This window comes from Marasmius oreades, chromosome 11, assembly GCF_018924745.1.
Source record: "Marasmius oreades isolate 03SP1 chromosome 11, whole genome shotgun sequence".
Lineage (NCBI taxonomy): Eukaryota > Fungi > Basidiomycota > Agaricomycetes > Agaricales > Marasmiaceae > Marasmius > Marasmius oreades.
In genome coordinates, this window is record NC_057333.1 from 443,456 (window position 1) to 460,416 (window position 16,961).

Sequence of the window (16,961 nt, forward strand, 5' to 3'; positions counted from 1 at the left end):
AGGTTTTCTCTATGTCCAAGCGGTCTCAAACCTACTCGTTCCAGGCTGGAAATCAACATGTACTCAACGGTGCCCGCGACACTAGGATAGGCAAGGCGGTCTTCAATAATGTTGGTCGCGATCAGAATTATTTTACTGGGAACCGTGGGTAGCCATTGCCGCCTTTTTCAAAAATTAGCAACTCATGGTATCTTCCTTTAATCTAGCACTTTGGGAAGTGATTGCAGACGTCGGAGCATCTCATGATTCGGAACAACAGGTTGACCGCGGCCGTTGTCTTCCTGGAACTCGTAAAGCAGTCCTTGAACTGATTCGACAATGGAGAGTTTCGGGATGCAGGGGTATGCCGGTGTTTTGGCTTTCTGGCGCTGCGGGTGTATGAAAGTCGGCCATCGCATTGACTGTCGCCGAGGAATGCGAGGAAGATGGTCTGGTCGCCTCGTCCTTCTTTTTCAGGTCGGACCACCAGCGAAACAATGCCTCCTCCCTCATTCTATCTATCGCACACGGCCTTGTAGTTACAAGGCCGCATTTAAAACCATTTCTTGACAAGAAAATCGCCGCTAACCCGCGGATTCTCAAGGCGAAATTGGAAGATCAATACAAGAAGCTGATTCTACAATACCTGAATCACCCTCCCCCTTCATCTGCCCAAAAAACCCCTGACCTGGTCATCATCGATGGCCTGGATGAATGTGGTGACGCTGCTATGCAGTGTCGTGTCCTCTCCCTTATATTTTCCACGTATCAACAACCATTTCATTACCCCTTGCGATTCCTCATATGCAGCCGCCCTGAATCCTGGATCCGACAAGAATTTTATCGATTCAGCGAGCTCACCAAACATATTGAACTGGATGATTCATTCCTCCCCGAGTATGACATCGAACTTTACCTCAATCAGCAGTTTCAGGAGATCCGAAAAGATCCCAGATATTCACAGGTTGTGTTCCCAGACCCATGGCCGGCTTCTCGTGATGTTCGCTTCCTGGTTGAGAAAGCTGATCGCCAATTCATTTATGTATCGACTGCCATGATGTTCATCAAGGCGGAGTACACGATTCCGACTGACCAGCTTTGCATCATCCTCGATACTATATCCAACCGGTTCTTCCATTCCTCGAGAGAGTCGCCCTTCAATGATCTGGACGAACTCTATCTCATGATATTGCGTGCCAACCCTGACCGCGATAAGCGTCAGCTCCCCATTCTCGCAGTGATCGTCGTAATTCAGGACACATTTCCAGCATTCATCGAGCTCCTACTCGGATACTCCCCTGGCACGGTTACTCAGACGTTACGTGCAATGCACTCCGTGCTTGACGTCCGCGATCGGGAGGATAAAATCACGGTTCACCACAAATCCTTTGCTGATTTCCTCCTTGATCAGGCACGGTCAAGGGGGTTCTTTATCGATAAGTTGATGTGGAAGGACTCTCTGGCCTGTCGCTGGACTAAAGCTCTAGCAGAGCAATGCAGAAAGGATCCTGAGCTGCTAAGGAGCAGCAGACGCTCAGCTTATTCAAAGTCTTCATGGAAGTTGGTACAGGAATGGAACAACAGTGCCTGCCTTGGAATAGTGAGTCATAGTATGAGTAGTGAGCTGATGTCGAAGGTCGATGCTTTCTACCACGTGGTTTTGTCCATTTCCGCGGAGTCAGTGGGTCACGACATGCTCCTTCACCTACTTGCTGCCATTCACCTACTTTCGTCTGGTGGTCCCGATTTCATTCAACTATTGCTTGGACTTCGGAGAGAGGATTTAGACCAGGCATTGCAAGCAATGGACACGGTTATTTGGGACGAACACTCACCGCGTATATTGGTCACTTCCCTTCGTAGAACTTATAGATTCTGGGATTTCCTATTTGACCGAGAACGGTCACATGGCTTTTTCATTGAAAAAGACTATCAGAGTGACTTTATTGCGCAGAAATGTCTCCATCTTTTCCAGATGGATGAGGGCGTAGATAAGACATTGGTCGAAGATTGGGCTCGCATCTGCACTGAGGTCGACAATCCTACCGAGGAATTGTTGTTCGAGCTTGGCCGTATGGATTTAGGTGGTACCCTCACGAAATCTCTGAACTCTTCGCATGATCTGTTTCGTGACTTTAAAATGATCTCAACCTGGCTAACGTCTAAAGTAAGTCCTGCACTTCGAGTTATGGTCAAGATCTCTATCAAGGCTCACTCGTTTCAGACTAACAGCGTAGCTCTCCCTAATCTTACCGATCAATTCGAAAACGTCCAAAGAGGATTTCAACTCCGATACCCGGTACAGACCTGTTATATATCCCAGCTGGTTGTGCTCAAGTTTTCAAAGCAGTCGTAGCCAGGCTGGGGTCACTCGGGACACGTTTTGACCTCGATATTTTTGTGTACCTATTGGTGCTTCGTCCTGGTCTACTGACGAGATCTCTTCCTCTACCTGGACTCCTTCCCCACCTTCGGACGCTTTTGGATTTTGCTAAGACATTGGGAGTAGGCGACAATTGCCGGTGGTCGCAGAAGTCGCGGGACAAGCTGCTGTCATGGCTCGAGGTTTGCCCTTCAGCTATATCGGTCCCCGCTGTTTTCACACATCTTTTCTAGAAGTTCCCTGTCGATTGTGCCTCTAAAGTTGATACTATCAGAGAGGATCTGCTGTCTCTAAAGTTGCTTGATGAGTAATTCCTTCGTTTTTCCGTTGGCATTCGCCTGTAAATAGAATTAGGTCAACGATTCCTATATCCATGACTTATAATCCTATAAGCGTCTCCGGCGGAGGCTTGTAATCCAAGTTCCACTGATCAGCCTTTTGACTAGTCATACAACCCGCCACGTAGGGGTAACACATAAAATCCATTCAACGAAATGTCGACACGCACAACTGCTTGACCCTCAGATTGCACATCGTTCCATGTTTTAGCCGTTCCGGGGCGCTGGGGGACTGAAATCCAGTTTCAAAAATCTCGAATATAGATAAGTTGATCATGAGCCCAGCCTAATCGCATTTCTTCCACGAAGTCCCCATCAATCAAGAAAGAGTCCTAGTAATGTTAGGAAAAACATCAGTAAAAAAAATCAAAGGCCAAAAATTAGGATAAACCTACAATGGGACCCTCAACAAGCAACCTCTCATGATGTTAAAATGGAGGAAAGACTCGGAATCGAGGCCAGCAAACGAATCACATATCTTAATATAAAACTTCCGCCTCGACCTACGTCGTAGAGGCGGCGTTTTCCAGTCAAACAAAGACGCTGTCAAGTCAAACACTGCCATGGGCCTTCTTGAACTTTAGCAAGAATTCGAATGATAATTGATTTGATATGACTGCGACTCACAACCTTCAACGGATGACAAAGGATAGAGAAGAATATAATAACATTGTATTTTTTAATTTTACAATGGCAAAAGTTCGAAACACAAGCACGACGACAGGCTAATGTTACATGTTACATACCAAGGATCGTTTTCGCTTCGCACTCAATCAAGCAGAACTAACCATACACTATCGCAAAAAGAAGAGGTGGGAGAGGGGGAAAGCGTCAAGCAACCAAATCACGGCAGCTCTCAACGGCGAGCTTGTTGAGTAGTGGGCTTGCCAGTGGGAACTGGGGCGTGGGGAACTGGGGCGTGAGGTAGCCTGAGGCGCACGCCAAGATCCTGAGCAAGGAGGTCGGCTCCTTTCTCGCCAACGAGCCTGTGAAAATTTTGAGTAAACAGTCCCCAAATCCAGTACTCGCAAAATATGACACTCACAAGGCGGAAGAGTAAGTGTTCGTGCCCAGATTATCCTGTAAAAAACACCAAGGTCAATTGTTGGCCATCCTTGCAAGTCAAAGAATCAAAAACATACAGGGCAGATACTCAAGTCGACAACCTTCAAGTTTTCAGTGCCTACGCGTCATCTACGTAAGAGGTCATTGTAAAGAAGGATCAACGACGGTACGCACCGAAAACGTTGAGGCGTCCATCAACGACACCTCCTTCCTCGCGCGGCTTCATGGCTAAGGTTGCCTTAGATGCAGCTAACACAAACATCGAGCATAGGATGACCTACCGCAAGTTCCTGAGAGAATGCGCGTCAGCGTAAGCCACTGTGAAGACACAAAACTCATTAACGTACCAAGACTGTGCCAAGTAGTCTCCACATGGTCGGCAATCCAGTTGTCGATAGCTTCGTCGTCCTCTTTCGTGTACTGGATGTCTTCGTGGACCTTGCTAGCGTCGTAGGGTTCAGAAGCCCTGTGCCAAGTACCTGAAAAGAACACGACCGTTTAACACACAAAACATCCTCTTAAAGCGAAGACAGTGATTACCCATATGGATACCAACGGTAAAGCCATCTGGGTAGATTTGCTTCGCGGTCTTGATGTCAATGTCCCTGCATGCAGCGGGAGAGCCGGGGTGGAAGTGTGGGTGGTGGGAGGTGAGTTCTCCACGGAAAGCTGAAGTGGTGGGAAAAGGTCAGTAGGACGTAGCGAGAATAGAAGGAGCGAACTAACCATCCATTCTACGAGCAACTTCACGAGTCTTCTTGTAACTCCAACGAATGGGAGCGAAGTCAGCCTTGTTGTTCATGAAACCACTGTCGAAGAACGGTTCCACATATGGGTTCGGGGATTGGATGTGAATCTGAGGAACAATAAGGGTCGTGAGGTGGAACGAGGAGGGGGAGCCTCACCTTGCCACGACTGGCCGGGTACTCGAGGTATTGGAACCTGTAAGAGCTCTCATCAGCAAAACCATCGACAATTGAATAAAGACACGCAACACACATAGTGATGTACTTGCCAGGCGGGAGGAGAGCGTGATCGGCGTAAGCTGAAGATGAATGTGAGCAGCGGCACATTCGGCCTCGATGATGTACTGACCTCCAGAGACGATGGAGCCGAACCTAGGAAGACGACATCAGAAGGTCTCGATGATTGAGATGAGAATTCCACTCACATGACGGGCTTGTCTGGCTTATCCTTGAAGTACCTGTCCCAGAGTTCGTTGAACTCAGGACCCATTTCTTTCAACTCTTCCTCAGTCGGACGAATCTAACACCAATGTTAGACTTCGTCCAAGCGAGAAATTGAAGAAACGCACCTTGAAACCGGCGTCGATGGCGTTCGATGACAACCTGGCCCTCTCTGGACTCGCTTCCCATTCAGCGAATATCTGTCGAGTATGTTGAGTACAATATACAAGAACAACTCAGCTTCCCTTACCTCTTTTTGAGTATCCTTGTCTCCACGGAGGAAGTCATCCAGAGTGAAGCTCTCGTTGGAGACACGAAAGATGGAAAGGGTGGTGTAATGGTCTTGGTATTGCTCGCTAACGACCGACCATCAGCTTACACCCCGATGTGAATGCGAAGACATGCTTACCCAACGCCAGGAAGATCGCTAACCACCTTAACGTCGAGCTTCTTAAGGAGCTTAGCATCACCGACACCAGAGCGCTCAAGGATTTGAGGAGTGCCGAGGGTACCACTGCTGATAACGACACACTTGCGTGCTCTGACGACGGTCTCCATGAGCTGCGATTTATGAGTTCGGTTGCGAGACGGAACGTATGCAACTCCGACGGCCTTGTTACCCTCGAAGATGACACGGTTGACACGAGCATTGGTGCGCTGAAAAGCAGAGAAGTCAGAAGTCCGCGTTCTGAATGAGAAAGATAGCGAGAAAGACCTACCAGGTATAAGTTGGATTGCACATCCATGACACTGTGGACGTAAGCTGCGGTGGGAGACAACTGAGCACACAGAATGCAACCAAGAAAATGTCACTCACCCGTAGCGGCGTCACTTCGACGACCAGTGTGCCTGTTGATGTACTTGGCCCAGATTTCCGAGGCATGAGCGGTATTAAGGTCCTGGATATCATCTAAAGGACGATTTGACGATTTGAATTCCTGAAATATTACAAAGAAGGTTTATCTTACCGCTGAATGGAACGCCAATAGCGTCGGACGCCCTCAAGAAATCCTGCGCAAGGGCAGTGATGCTTCCACCATTGCTGATAGCGATGGGGCCATCGTATCCGTGGGTATCATTGTTGGTGGGTTTTTGATAGTTTTCCAACTGGGGAGGTAAACGTAAACGAGGGAATCACGGAGGCAACTGGGGTGCGCGTACACGCTTCATCAGAGGTAACAGGTCTAGTAAGAGAGTAGAAGTTAGCCCAGCCTGCTGAAGCATATTACGAGGAACTGACCCTTAGCCGTCCAGCCTTCCGTTTTAAAGTCGTCTGCAGGGAACTTAGTGAGAATCGAGGAGCCATCTACGAGCTTGAGGACGTACCCCAGTCTGAGGCAGATGCCTGTATAATATCCAGCAAGATGAGAGCGAATACAGCACAGCGCACAAGGACTTACACGAGTGTACATCTAGTCGATCACGACGATGGTACGTGAGTGCTGAGTCGTGCATACCAATAACAAAGACAATACCTGGAAGTTGATACTAGACAATATGTTAGCGTACCAATCATCAAGAGGGAGAAGGTCACATACCTGCTACCACCGCCTAACGATCGTCCACCGCCGGTCAGAGTCAAAAAATGGTGAAAGAATTACGTTTAACGCACCCAAAATGTTGGCGCATCTGTAAAAAGGTGTAAAACCGCGGGAGAGTCACGTGAAGATATTACTCACGGGACAATACTCTGCCTACCACGCATATAAGAGGATTTCATCGTGTCGACGTAGAATGTCGCCTTCTCGTTGCTTATCGGGCCAAAGCATGAGTCTTAGTAGACGTCGTCAAGGGGAAATAACTCACATTCCGTCCCGCTGCATGTTCCTGACGTAGATGCCAGGCCTATATACCCAAGGGTCGTCACGGTTGTTGGCACCACCTACGAGAGAGAGGTCGAGTGAGTAAAAAGGCCGACAATGCGTTGAGCTGATGTCGGACCTTCGATGAGCATAACTTTGAGGTTGGGGTCGGCATAGGCCAGTCGCCCAGCGACGACACAACCTGTCGATGACTTAGAGGAACTCTTCGAGATAAGTTAAAGACGACAAACCTGCGGGGCCTCCACCGGCAACGATCACATCGACTTCTTCTGGGTGACCCATGATGAAAGGAAATAGTTTGGATGAGGTTTGGAAGTTCGCAATAAAGCTGACTAGACTCACACCGACAAGGAAACAGTGTGGAGTATTTATATCGCTACAGGGGAGAGATGATTAGATGAGCAAGATGCGTAAGATTTCCAGGAAGAATGTAGGGATAATCACCTGGTTTCAAGAGAAGTCTTTTTTACCCTCTTGGTGGGAACACAGTAACTGAGGCCTATGGATTCCAGATACGATCTGAGTAACGGGTGTGACGAAAATCTGACCATGGGGCCAGAGGTGGGTCTAACTGGTGTGGAGATGTAACCGTTCTGGGCCGAATGTTTTTGCATTGATAATGGGGGCTTTAGAAGAGATGCTTACATCAAGAAATCGTCCAATGGAATGGGTAGGAATAGAGCCGTGAACAGAAACGTCGGAACAGTCCAGCCGACGTCCCTTGCTAAATAGATCACCACCCAATGCGAAGTCAGAAGAGAGCATGGGAACGTTTTGTTAATGACAGGGTAACATACGTGGGATTTGCTGTTTCTCTTCTCGCCGTCAAAGTCTACAGGAAGCACAATAAAACTTGAACACAGCATAGTTCGGTGAGAGGTAAGCCAGCTAGCGGCAAACGGCAAACACTTAGAGGGCTCGTCAGTGAGTACTGCACTGCACGACGATAAAGCTGACTCTCGGTCGGACACATGACAGAATACTGGTATAGTTGATTGCTCCTCGGCGCCGTAAACATCTCCATCTCTTGATCACTGTACGTTGTAGGAACTGCGAAGATCGCGTGAAGTAATGGTAGTTTGGAATTGTCGAACGGATCCTATAGAGAACATTTCGTTGAGTTTTGTGGCCGAATGCCTCGAAAAGAAAGTAGAAGAATTAACAAGTACATCACCTCATCAGCGCCAACTTTCGAGAACTCCATGGTCCACACCAAGACCCTTCAAATCCGCATGATCATCTAGCGCTATATCATTTCCAGTCTAGAATACTTCATTGGGGAGTCGTATTATAGCATAACGGGAGGAAGAGGTCCTCTGATCAAGTGAAAAGTGGAATCATGATCGGATACGACGCCGACCAGCACTTCTGAGCATAAAATTAACAAAGCACCTGGAAGTGATAAAAATCACCCACATTCATTCTACTCGTATCCTAGTCATGATGGGAATCTTGCAAGGAGTGGAAAAGCACAGACATGGCGTCGATGAAGAGAATCAGTTTTTCACTGTGGGAAAATATTTGATGCATCACCTGATCCTCGGTCATCAGTCCGCGTCTCCGATGTTGAAGTGGAACGACAGAGCACTGAGCAGTGCTACTATTCTGGGTAGGGATATGCAACACGTCTGAGATCCATTTACACACACCACTTACCGTCTTAAAAATTTGACCAGAACAGTTTATTAGTGCTCAAATTGTTAACCTGAATTTAGCTGAATTTTAGGAGACTTGTACGAAGTCTCGGAGAGTGTCCGAGGGTGGAACGAGAAGTGCAAAACTTTTTGTCACGTATCGTCACGTCCGGCAAGACATTCTGCACAGCCAAGCCATCGGTCTCGCCTACTGGTCGATTGGGGACTTTTGGGACTCGTTTTGCTTATTTTACACTACCTTTCACTCCCCCGTCTCTACAAACTTGTATTTAGCCTTATCAGTGTTGTTTACATCTTGCTATGTCTTGATATTTCTACTCTACAACGAGAATTACACTGTTCCTGGCTTGTCACGCCATGATCACCACAGACACTTCACTGTATTTTAATTGTCTTGTTGGATCCTGTGTATTCCAGTGGCCACAATTGTACATACAAGCTCGTATGTACTCTAAGAAGCTTGTAAAAAATTGTTGAGCCCACAAAATGACGGGAACACTCTGTTTTATGAAATGTTGCATATCCCGGTGCTTTACACATCGAAACCCAAAATAGTAGTGAACGCTTCCAGACACGATGAATATGTGGGCGGACTATTTCTCCAGCTTTTGGCTCTTCGTTGACTCTGATGAGCAAGATTTCTAGGCCAATCCGCTGCAATCAAGTCACCTTGAATGATCAACACATTAAAATTTGCCATTGATGTCAATATCATCCATCTGGGATTTCAGTGGCGCAGTGATTCTTCAAGTCACTTACTACTTCGACTCCGTTTAGGCCTGAAGGCCTGATATGTCAACTGCGGACCTGGCCCTGTTGCCAACTGTTTACAAACTGTGGTCTGATAATTGATTCTCTCGGTCGGCTTCGGCCTCCGCCAGAGACAGGCCAAAGGCAGCCTAGCGCTTAGCCCTGACTTTCATTTTGGCGCGTAAGCCGTAGCCGGCTCACCCGAACAGGCCAAAATGCCTATCATCATTTCCTCTCATTTCCTCTAGGTCATCAAGTAGGCCGTTTCTCTGTCGGCCGTATCAACCTGGTCTCGAGGAATCTTTGATGATAACGGGTCATCATCAACTTTCAAGTTCATCTCGTTGAAATTGAACTTATTTTAACCTCACCAAGTTATCCAGTCTCGGTATCGCCGGCGGGACCCTATTTGCACTGCTACTACGGCAGACAGCTGTGTATTCGGGAGCTGGGCGTCATTTTGTTGCTATGCAAATGAATATCAGGAACAGATGAACAGACGAATCCCCCGGGTAGTACTGCGAAACGCCCGACTCCAGCCGTAGATAAATATCAAGGCATACGTCTTCAACGCGGTCAAACACGTTCCCGCTGCAGCAAGAGATTTTGATTTTTCGATATCAAGTGCAACGGTAACAACAAACAATCGAGGGTGTGCATATGTTTCGTTTCATGTGTCTCTTCTCCCGTATGAATGGCTCAACGTCACCTCCGATGGTCTATTTTAGTTCTCGCCACGATTCTCACTCACCTCCAAGGCTATTGTTCGATTCGGAGCTCCATCTTGTTAAACCCACAGAATGTCGACCTTGGATATCGTATTCAATCATCGGGTGGAGACCTTATGGAAATGGTCGACAGGAAACTCACGCTTCACCATTGCAGACGACAACCAACATTACATAGCACGCATTCTAAAACATGATATCAATAACACTTCACGCTCCAACGGAATAACGTTATCGACTGCATACCTCACCCCGCGAATGGAATGTCAATTATCATCCACGCCCTTGCCTGTCGTTCTCAAGATAGCAACCGGGTCAGAACACATAAGTCTTCTTCAGCGAGAAGCAAGCTTCTACGAAGACGAACTTCATCACTTGCAGGGGTGTGTTGTGCCCAAATATTATGGGCTTTATCGTGGAAAACTAGGTTCGAGTTCTCCGCGTTCGCATCGATTGGATTGTAGAGATGCTGCCAGTGCATGTATGATCCTCGAGTATTGTTCCGGTCATGGGAGCTTCCCGCTGTCATCCGGTGATTTCAGGTAAGCGAAGGCATTCTCTTTGCTATTGAACATCGTATCGGAATATTAATGCAATCACCGCGCAGGCGGCGTGCGTTAATTGCAACGCAAAGGCTTCATCAAGCTGGCGTTGTTCACGGAGACCTGCTGAACAACCGTCACATACTCGACCTGGGGTATAACGGTGATAAGGGTGGAGTGCGCATCGTGGACTTCTCTATGGCTCGTCGGCATCATCGTTGCCCACAAGGCATCGGAGGATGTCAAGAGCTTATTCTCATTGGGAGTTAGAATTGGTGAGGATATCACCGTGTTGTGCGCGTGGAAGGACCAAAGAAGAAACACCAACAGAAAAATTAAATTGTATCTAATGTACTAGTACTTACAAGCATCAACTGTACAAGCTTATAATCCGAGATCCGACTGAACGAGGAGTGGCAGCCCCTTGGTTTCTTCACAGAACACCTGCTGTCCTTTTTGTACAGATCTCCTCACCGACGGCGAGATGATTTGAGAAAGATTCCACACTATCTCGTCTTCTGTTTTCGAAAATCGGAACCTGAGAAGCAACGTCGCAAGAATAATCTCTGATTGAAGGATAGTGCGGTATTCGATTAGCTCCCAACGTCCGAGGTAGAACAAAGTAATCCCATGCTTACTCATCTCAATCAAAGCAAATTTGTATCCGCTAGCATGATGCAATAAGTCCGCGTAAGTTTTGATAGTAAAGAAGAATAACTCACACGCATGACCTCCCACCGCCTAAGAATGACAACCTAGAGAAATCGGAAGTCAGACACGGCATACTACAAAAGGGAGAAGTAGGATGTACGTACGTTCCGGCATATATCCCAGGTAAGCGGACTGTGGGCTCAGATTTGCGCTCGTTCGATAACCATCGTTCAGGCCTCCACTCCTTGGCGTCTGCACCCCAAATGGATTCAAGGCGATTGGCCGCCGCAATTCCCACGAATAGCGTCGTACCAACTGGTACTGTGACTGATGCCGTTGAATGATCTTCTGTGGCGCGTTCACGAGACACGGGGGAATACAAAAGTGTTCTCTCTTTGACCGCGCTGACATGGGATACAGTTAGAGATGAGTCTTTAACTGGAACTTATAGACATACGTTCTCCGAACGAACGGAACAGGGGGATACCTAATCGAGGCCGGGTGTCAGTACAACCGAAACATAGACTCCCAGCATATGCTCACAGGCGCAGTGTCTCCTTCAGAACAGCATCGAGCCATGGCAAGTTGATAATTTCATCATATTCCATTCTTTCGCTATTGCCATCACCTGCACCCGTCGCAGCATGGAGTTCTTCGCGCACCTATACAGGACCTGAATGAGGCCCAGTTCAGACATAAAAAAATATGAACTCACCCTGTCCTGAACATTTGGGTACATCGTAAGTAAGTCAAGAGTTCTTGACATAACGGATGAGGTGGTGTCTTGCGCCCCGAAGATGAGGACCCTGTGTGGCCAGCAGTCATTGTAAGTTGGAAATTTCAAATCTCCAGATGATTACAATCACGCACGTTATCTGACCTGTCAGTTCATCTTCCGACATCTTGTCTTCAGGCACTGCGCGCTCATTTTCTCGAACTGATAACGCAAAGTTCGAGTCATTACCAACGTTATCCCGGAGATACGGAACTTACGGAGGATGCTAATGATGTCCTTCGCTTCGCTGTCCTGCCTCGTGTCTTCCAAATGGATATTAGCTCTGCGGTCCTGAAGAATCCTTCGGGCGGTACTATGCATCACATCAGATATGTGCTTAAGAAAACCGTGTCAGCGCCGTCACACATATCGATTCGTATCGACCTACTTTCAGCTTTTGAACGGTCTGATTCGGCGTCCATTCAACCAGCCGTCTCCTAAAGGCATCGCTCCCGACGCGCGACAAGAACGGGGCGAATTGCCGAAGGATGGCTAACGAGAAGAGTGTTGGGCTGTATACTTCGACATTCAGCGCGAGATGTTTGCTAGAACGCCAGCACGTACATCAACTCCTTGATTGCCGCTGTGTACGGGTTGTTCACGGGAGAATCCAAAGGATCCTTGACAGCTTTTAGTCGATGAAAAGGAAGCCAAGTTGCTGGGTCTTACGAAGGAATAGTCAAGAACAGCCTGGCCGACTGATTCTAAAGCCACTCGAGACATCCACTCATGCATATCCAGGACAGCTTCCTTGCCTTTCTTTTCCTTCAATTCATTGTCTAGGACGTCTGCGAGCTAATTGGAAAGCTTTGTTAGACTTCAAGTCGGTGCATTTGAGCCCGAGAACCTACCCGTTCCGCGATATCGTAGAAAAGCGGTGTTAGCGCCTTGAGATTGGTCACCGAGAAGACCGGTGTTACGAGCTTCCGCTGCCGCTTGTGGATCTCATCTGAATGTTTGCACGTAAGATATGGGCCATACATAGACAGAATTCGAGTAAGAGTCCTACCGGTAGTAGCCACAAGGCCAGGTCCAAAGATTATTTTATTGGAGCTATGTAGCTCAGTCAGTGGGAGCAACAGGTCGGGGAGGATGTACGGACTCAATGAATACTGCAGTTTCTTCATATGCATCCTGGTCCTTGCTGATTATGCTCTGCAACGCTCGGGGGTCCGAAACGTAAAGTTGCTCGTCCTATGGAGAGTGGTTAGAAGCGATGAACACGGAAAGGAAGTCCGAGAGAGAAGCACACCCCGAAGAAGCCGTGAACCTTCACCATACCTCCGTAGTCATCGACAAGCTTTTGGTGAAAGGGCAATCCTTTGGCGTTGAACAGCTGTCCTAGGTTGCCTGATATTGGGATTAAGTAGGGAAGGGAGGGAAGGGAGGATTCAGCACGCACCTGTCCACCACGAGTCTGCTGGAGGACCTGGGATACGGCGGAAAGGTGTGAGACCAAGAATCGGCTTCAGGATCCAGAGGAAAAACCGAAGAATGAAATAGTAGACCGCGATGTCAAGAAAGATCTTGAGACTAAAGATTGTGCTGAAATCAATCATCGTGAAGTTCTGCATAAGAGTGAGTATGGTCTGGAGGCCCGGCGCGTCGATATTGTTTTTATACGTCCTCGAATTACTTTATCACCGAACCAATACATAACAGCTCCACCGCTTTTAGAAGCACTCCGGGAATAAGTATTTCTGTAAGTCAGAGATACCGAGTAATGACCCTTTCCATATGATTCCCGATGGGTAACGGCTTCGGTAGAGAAAGCTGTATCGTAGCCTTCAGCACACAGGCACATTTTGATGCGTAGCTCTCGATGATGGATATAGTTCCAACATTGAACTTGAAGCAGTTTATTCCTTTGAGATGAGCTCTAGATTCTACAGTCATTGGAATTTAAATTTTGGAAAATCGCCACGAACAAGATGTACTGAAGACCCCAATTTTCCACCGCTACCTTTGGGCGTTTGTAAACCTCGAAATATCCGCTACGTGATCGAGAGCTTGAGGATTGGCCTAGCCCTCTTCAAACTTCCTCTATAAGATTCTCGCATGGCAGTCACTTGATGTAAGAGAACCTATGGATTGTGGTTGCGTTCAAGAGTGTGGTTGTGTGGTAACCTCCCTTTTTTCCGTGGGAAATAGTATGAGCCAGAGATAAGGTAAGATCAATTGCGTGCAAGGCATACGGCTGACAAGCGAAACGCTTTCCCGTTTATCCAAAAAGTATGGTAACGAAAGGTGGCCTAAATTTGAAATTTCGCTTTCGAGAAGTGAACGACATAGCATGACTTGTGTCAAGCAACATAATAGTAGTCATAAACTTCTACATGAATTCACCGAGGCTTGTCGTTATACGCGTACACAAAACTTCAATCACAAGCAGCGGAATTAAGGATCAAGAAAACGAGCATCAATGCTGGGGGACGACGAGAAAAGGTAGATGCTCGGTGCTGATAGCACTAATCGACATTTCCCTTCGCGTCTTTGAGTTCTATGTCATGGCTTGAGAGGGTTCCTGACGTCGAAGTCTCTTGTTCTAGGTGGGCAGTGCTTGCAAACTGGGAGTTGACGCTAGAATGATTCGTCTGGTTTGTCGCCTGATCGTTGCCACTCGCGAGAACGACTTTGTCTCCGTCGTTCAAACGCTGGGAAGTCGTCAACATAGGTGAGAACATCAGCAAACATGAGGTCGTACCAGTGTTGCCTCCATCCATCGCGCGAAACATCTTTTCCCGAGGCGACCGCCTCTGTAACGAAGACACTCGAACAGTGGATCTGCCCTGTCCAAACTCTCGATGCTCTCGGGCTTAGGATTTCCACACAATGCCATGATCTTCTTCAAACGCTTAGATAGGGTGACTTTGGGAGTGAATGCGGTAGCTCGCCACGGACCACAATCTAGCTCATAAAGTGGGTCGAATTCCGGTCTATTCCAACCTGGAGTATGATAATCCATATCGTGAAAACAATCGTGCATATAAATCACGGGTGCCCAGGTGTCTTGTCCACAGTATCGGCATGAAAAGATCACCGAGCATAAGTCATAAGCTTCGATCCCAGTATTTTGCAAGATTTTTTCAAGTTCTTGGTTCTTTTCTTCGACCCACTTCTTCGCAAACCCTACGACGCCAACCTCGCGTAAAGCGTTGACGAAGTCGGATTTAGTCAACTCCTGTTCTTGAGGTGTGTTCCAGATAATATCGTCTATGGCCTTCAGGTCTGCGCCCAGAATGAGGTCGGCCATCGGGGGATATACAGACAACCTGTCGCCGTACTCGTACTTCACTTCATCATAAGCCAACTCGAGTAGTTCGTATCGAGATCTGAGAGAATCGCGGCGTTCCTCTTTAAGGCGTCCATCCTTCAACGCCTGAAGAAGTTCAAAGAGTTGAGGCTCGAGGTTATTCCACACTGGATCAGTTGATTTGAGTATGACAAATCTTTACGATGAAAGAAAATTCGGATATACTTCGTTCCGTGACCGGTTTCGACTGCTTCAAGAGAGGGTGCGAGAGAAAATCATCGTGACAGAGCTCCTTTGGCCCCCAGCCTGACGCAGTTAACCTTTTGATAATTCTAAAAGATGTAGGTTTGATCAGCCAAAGTAGAGTTGCTGTGAGAAAGTATACCGACTCTTGACGACGTTCACGTCGGATGTTTCTTTGTTCTGTATAACGTTCCATGCGACGATTAGCATTCCAAGCGCGACATTGAAAAGCATGCTGAGTGGAAGAGTATAAGAAAGGGGAAGGAGAATTTAAGTGAGTACTCACACGCGTAATCAACCTGAAATTCTGCTCTTTCTCATCAAGCCACTTGTGCATTGCAGACTCGTCGCCCTGAATTTCCTTGTACTTGCGGAGAAGGAGTTCAAACATTGACGCGAGCCAGAAAGTGCCATAGCTTCTGTGGACTTTACCATCATCACATCAGAGATTAGATGTTCTATCAGTAGGTGCGAACAAAAAATCTTACGTCGTCCACGATAGGAGGGGGCACTCTCAACAATCTTCGAGAATTCAAAATAGAGCAGATATGGATGTAGGGAGCAAAGTTGATAATGGTCTAGGAACCTAGGGAATAGTTTCTTCAATAGGCACGACTCGTCAAAATGAAAGAGGGTATCATACAGCTTACTCAGGCAGGTTTTGTGGCATCGAACTCTATATTCCCACAAAACATTATCGCACGGGGAGCGAAGGCATGCCTAATGATATTATATCAAGCTCGTTATAGGGACAGGTGAATGTAAACTCACATGGCAATGGTTGTCGAATAGCAAGCTTGCATATTGAGGTTCATTCAAATCGATGGGCAACGGGGGCAGATCGGTGATATTCTCGCGAGCCTCACGCCAAATAAACGCGGAAGAGCGTTTCATAAGAAAATCTCTGAGATCTTTGCTCGTCCGGGCAAGTTGTAGTATATCTCGGGGTTCCATACGCTTGAATATCTGCAAAGAAAGGTTCCTCCCCATGTTTCGATCACCAGATATATGCGGGCTCGCACCTCTATGAGAATATCCAACGGTGCTTCTTTCGCTAGTCTCTCCAGTAGTCCACGTTTACCCCGTGTTCGACGAAAGATATCTGGATTTGCATTCGTAGAGGCGGGCTGTGCGACTGTCTTAACTTTCTTGGCCTTTCTGACCGACTGGACTTGTACATCTTCAGCATCTGATTCATCTGATTCAACGGTCGGTTTGTTGGAATCAGCATGCTTCTTTTGGATTCTGGACGATGTCCTTGGAGCCATGATGGTAAAAACTGACGACGAGACCGGTGGCGTGACGGCCTTTGTGACTGTCGCGTCGAACTGATCACTTGCTACCCACGTGCCACTACGCTTTGGGCTGCTCTTCTGCTCACGTTTACTTATCCCTCACACCTTACACCTTGAACTCAAAAATGTTCATGACTTCAGACATCACGACATTGGACCCTGAACTTTGAACTCCCGCCTGCGAACAAACTACATGATGTTCAAAAAGGATATCAGTCTCCTTGTACATTCAACGTTCAACTCTCGTCAAGCTACTCATTGATGCTTTCGTGCGAGATTAGGCCGAACCAAGAT

The 16,961-nt window shown here is 47.4% G+C and overlaps 6 protein-coding genes across 6 annotated transcripts; 3 read left to right on the plus strand and 3 right to left on the minus strand.

Annotated features, from left to right (window-relative positions):
- Positions 1-11: 11 nt before the first annotated feature.
- On the plus strand, positions 12-382 carry E1B28_003000 (uncharacterized protein; the record flags this gene model as incomplete). The annotated part of the gene is made up of 2 exons (XM_043159956.1): positions 12-144; positions 207-382. The coding sequence occupies 2 exons, from the start codon at positions 12-14 to the stop codon at positions 380-382; spliced, it is 309 nt and encodes a 102-aa protein (XP_043001910.1).
- A 327-nt stretch (positions 383-709) lies between these two features.
- Positions 710-2,335, plus strand: E1B28_003001 (uncharacterized protein; the record flags this gene model as incomplete). The annotated part of the gene is made up of 2 exons (XM_043159957.1): positions 710-2,146; positions 2,204-2,335. The coding sequence occupies 2 exons, from the start codon at positions 710-712 to the stop codon at positions 2,333-2,335; spliced, it is 1,569 nt and encodes a 522-aa protein (XP_043001911.1).
- Positions 2,336-3,556: 1,221 nt separating this feature from the next.
- On the minus strand, positions 3,557-7,540 carry E1B28_003002 (uncharacterized protein; the record flags this gene model as incomplete). Its single annotated transcript, XM_043159958.1, has 31 exons — positions 3,557-3,686; positions 3,746-3,780; positions 3,843-3,883; positions 3,940-3,993; positions 4,047-4,055; positions 4,113-4,244; positions 4,306-4,434; positions 4,492-4,621; positions 4,671-4,707; positions 4,765-4,810; positions 4,861-4,883; positions 4,937-5,031; positions 5,081-5,152; positions 5,203-5,308; positions 5,362-5,609; positions 5,672-5,715; positions 5,770-5,862; positions 5,921-6,059; positions 6,114-6,136; positions 6,193-6,225; positions 6,279-6,297; positions 6,353-6,364; positions 6,428-6,440; positions 6,491-6,503; positions 6,565-6,581; positions 6,632-6,703; positions 6,759-6,834; positions 6,894-6,956; positions 7,006-7,151; positions 7,220-7,368; positions 7,421-7,540. The coding sequence occupies 31 exons, from the start codon at positions 7,538-7,540 to the stop codon at positions 3,557-3,559; spliced, it is 2,319 nt and encodes a 772-aa protein (XP_043001912.1).
- Positions 7,541-9,406: 1,866 nt separating this feature from the next.
- Positions 9,407-10,841, plus strand: E1B28_003003 (uncharacterized protein). The gene is made up of 3 exons (XM_043159959.1): positions 9,407-9,832; positions 9,909-10,450; positions 10,516-10,841. Exons 2-3 carry the CDS (start codon positions 9,981-9,983, stop codon positions 10,718-10,720), a joined length of 675 nt encoding a protein of 224 aa, XP_043001913.1. The 5' UTR covers positions 9,407-9,832; positions 9,909-9,980; the 3' UTR covers positions 10,721-10,841.
- E1B28_003004 (uncharacterized protein) lies at positions 10,835-14,027 on the minus strand (the record flags this gene model as incomplete). The annotated part of the gene is made up of 17 exons (XM_043159960.1): positions 13,279-14,027; positions 13,129-13,226; positions 12,979-13,070; positions 12,886-12,929; positions 12,728-12,825; positions 12,546-12,671; positions 12,441-12,496; positions 12,265-12,388; positions 12,095-12,212; positions 11,972-12,038; positions 11,817-11,907; positions 11,645-11,763; positions 11,559-11,588; positions 11,266-11,505; positions 11,173-11,205; positions 11,089-11,117; positions 10,835-11,016 (listed from the first exon to the last, which is right to left on the minus strand). Exons 1-17 carry the CDS (start codon positions 13,448-13,450, stop codon positions 10,835-10,837), a joined length of 1,719 nt encoding a protein of 572 aa, XP_043001914.1. The 5' UTR covers positions 13,451-14,027.
- Positions 14,028-14,058: 31 nt separating this feature from the next.
- E1B28_003005 (uncharacterized protein) lies at positions 14,059-16,667 on the minus strand. The gene is made up of 9 exons (XM_043159961.1): positions 16,395-16,667; positions 16,144-16,338; positions 16,016-16,092; positions 15,861-15,958; positions 15,659-15,798; positions 15,519-15,607; positions 15,355-15,461; positions 14,581-15,296; positions 14,059-14,530 (listed from the first exon to the last, which is right to left on the minus strand). The coding sequence occupies exons 1-9, from the start codon at positions 16,638-16,640 to the stop codon at positions 14,345-14,347; spliced, it is 1,854 nt and encodes a 617-aa protein (XP_043001915.1). The 5' UTR covers positions 16,641-16,667; the 3' UTR covers positions 14,059-14,344.
- Between the last annotated feature and the right edge of the window lie 294 nt (positions 16,668-16,961).

What these genes read in the sequence shown, in the direction of transcription:
- E1B28_003003 (XM_043159959.1), top strand. Translation starts at nt 9,981, where the DNA reads ATGTCGACCTTGGATATCGTATTCAATCATCGGGTGGAGACCTTATGG. An exon ending in CTGTCATCCGGTGATTTCAG is followed by an intron (nt 10,451 to 10,515) that starts GTAAGCGAAGGC and finishes ATCACCGCGCAG; the next exon opens with GCGGCGTGCGTTAATTGCAA.
- E1B28_003005 (XM_043159961.1), bottom strand. Translation starts at nt 16,640, where the DNA reads ATGGCTCCAAGGACATCGTCCAGAATCCAAAAGAAGCATGCTGATTCC. An exon ending in CCCCTCCTATCGTGGACGAC is followed by an intron (nt 15,799 to 15,860) that starts GTAAGATTTTTT and finishes ATGATGGTAAAG; the next exon opens with TCCACAGAAGCTATGGCACT. An exon ending in ATTTCAGGTTGATTACGCGT is followed by an intron (nt 15,608 to 15,658) that starts GTGAGTACTCAC and finishes TCTTCCACTCAG; the next exon opens with CATGCTTTTCAATGTCGCGC.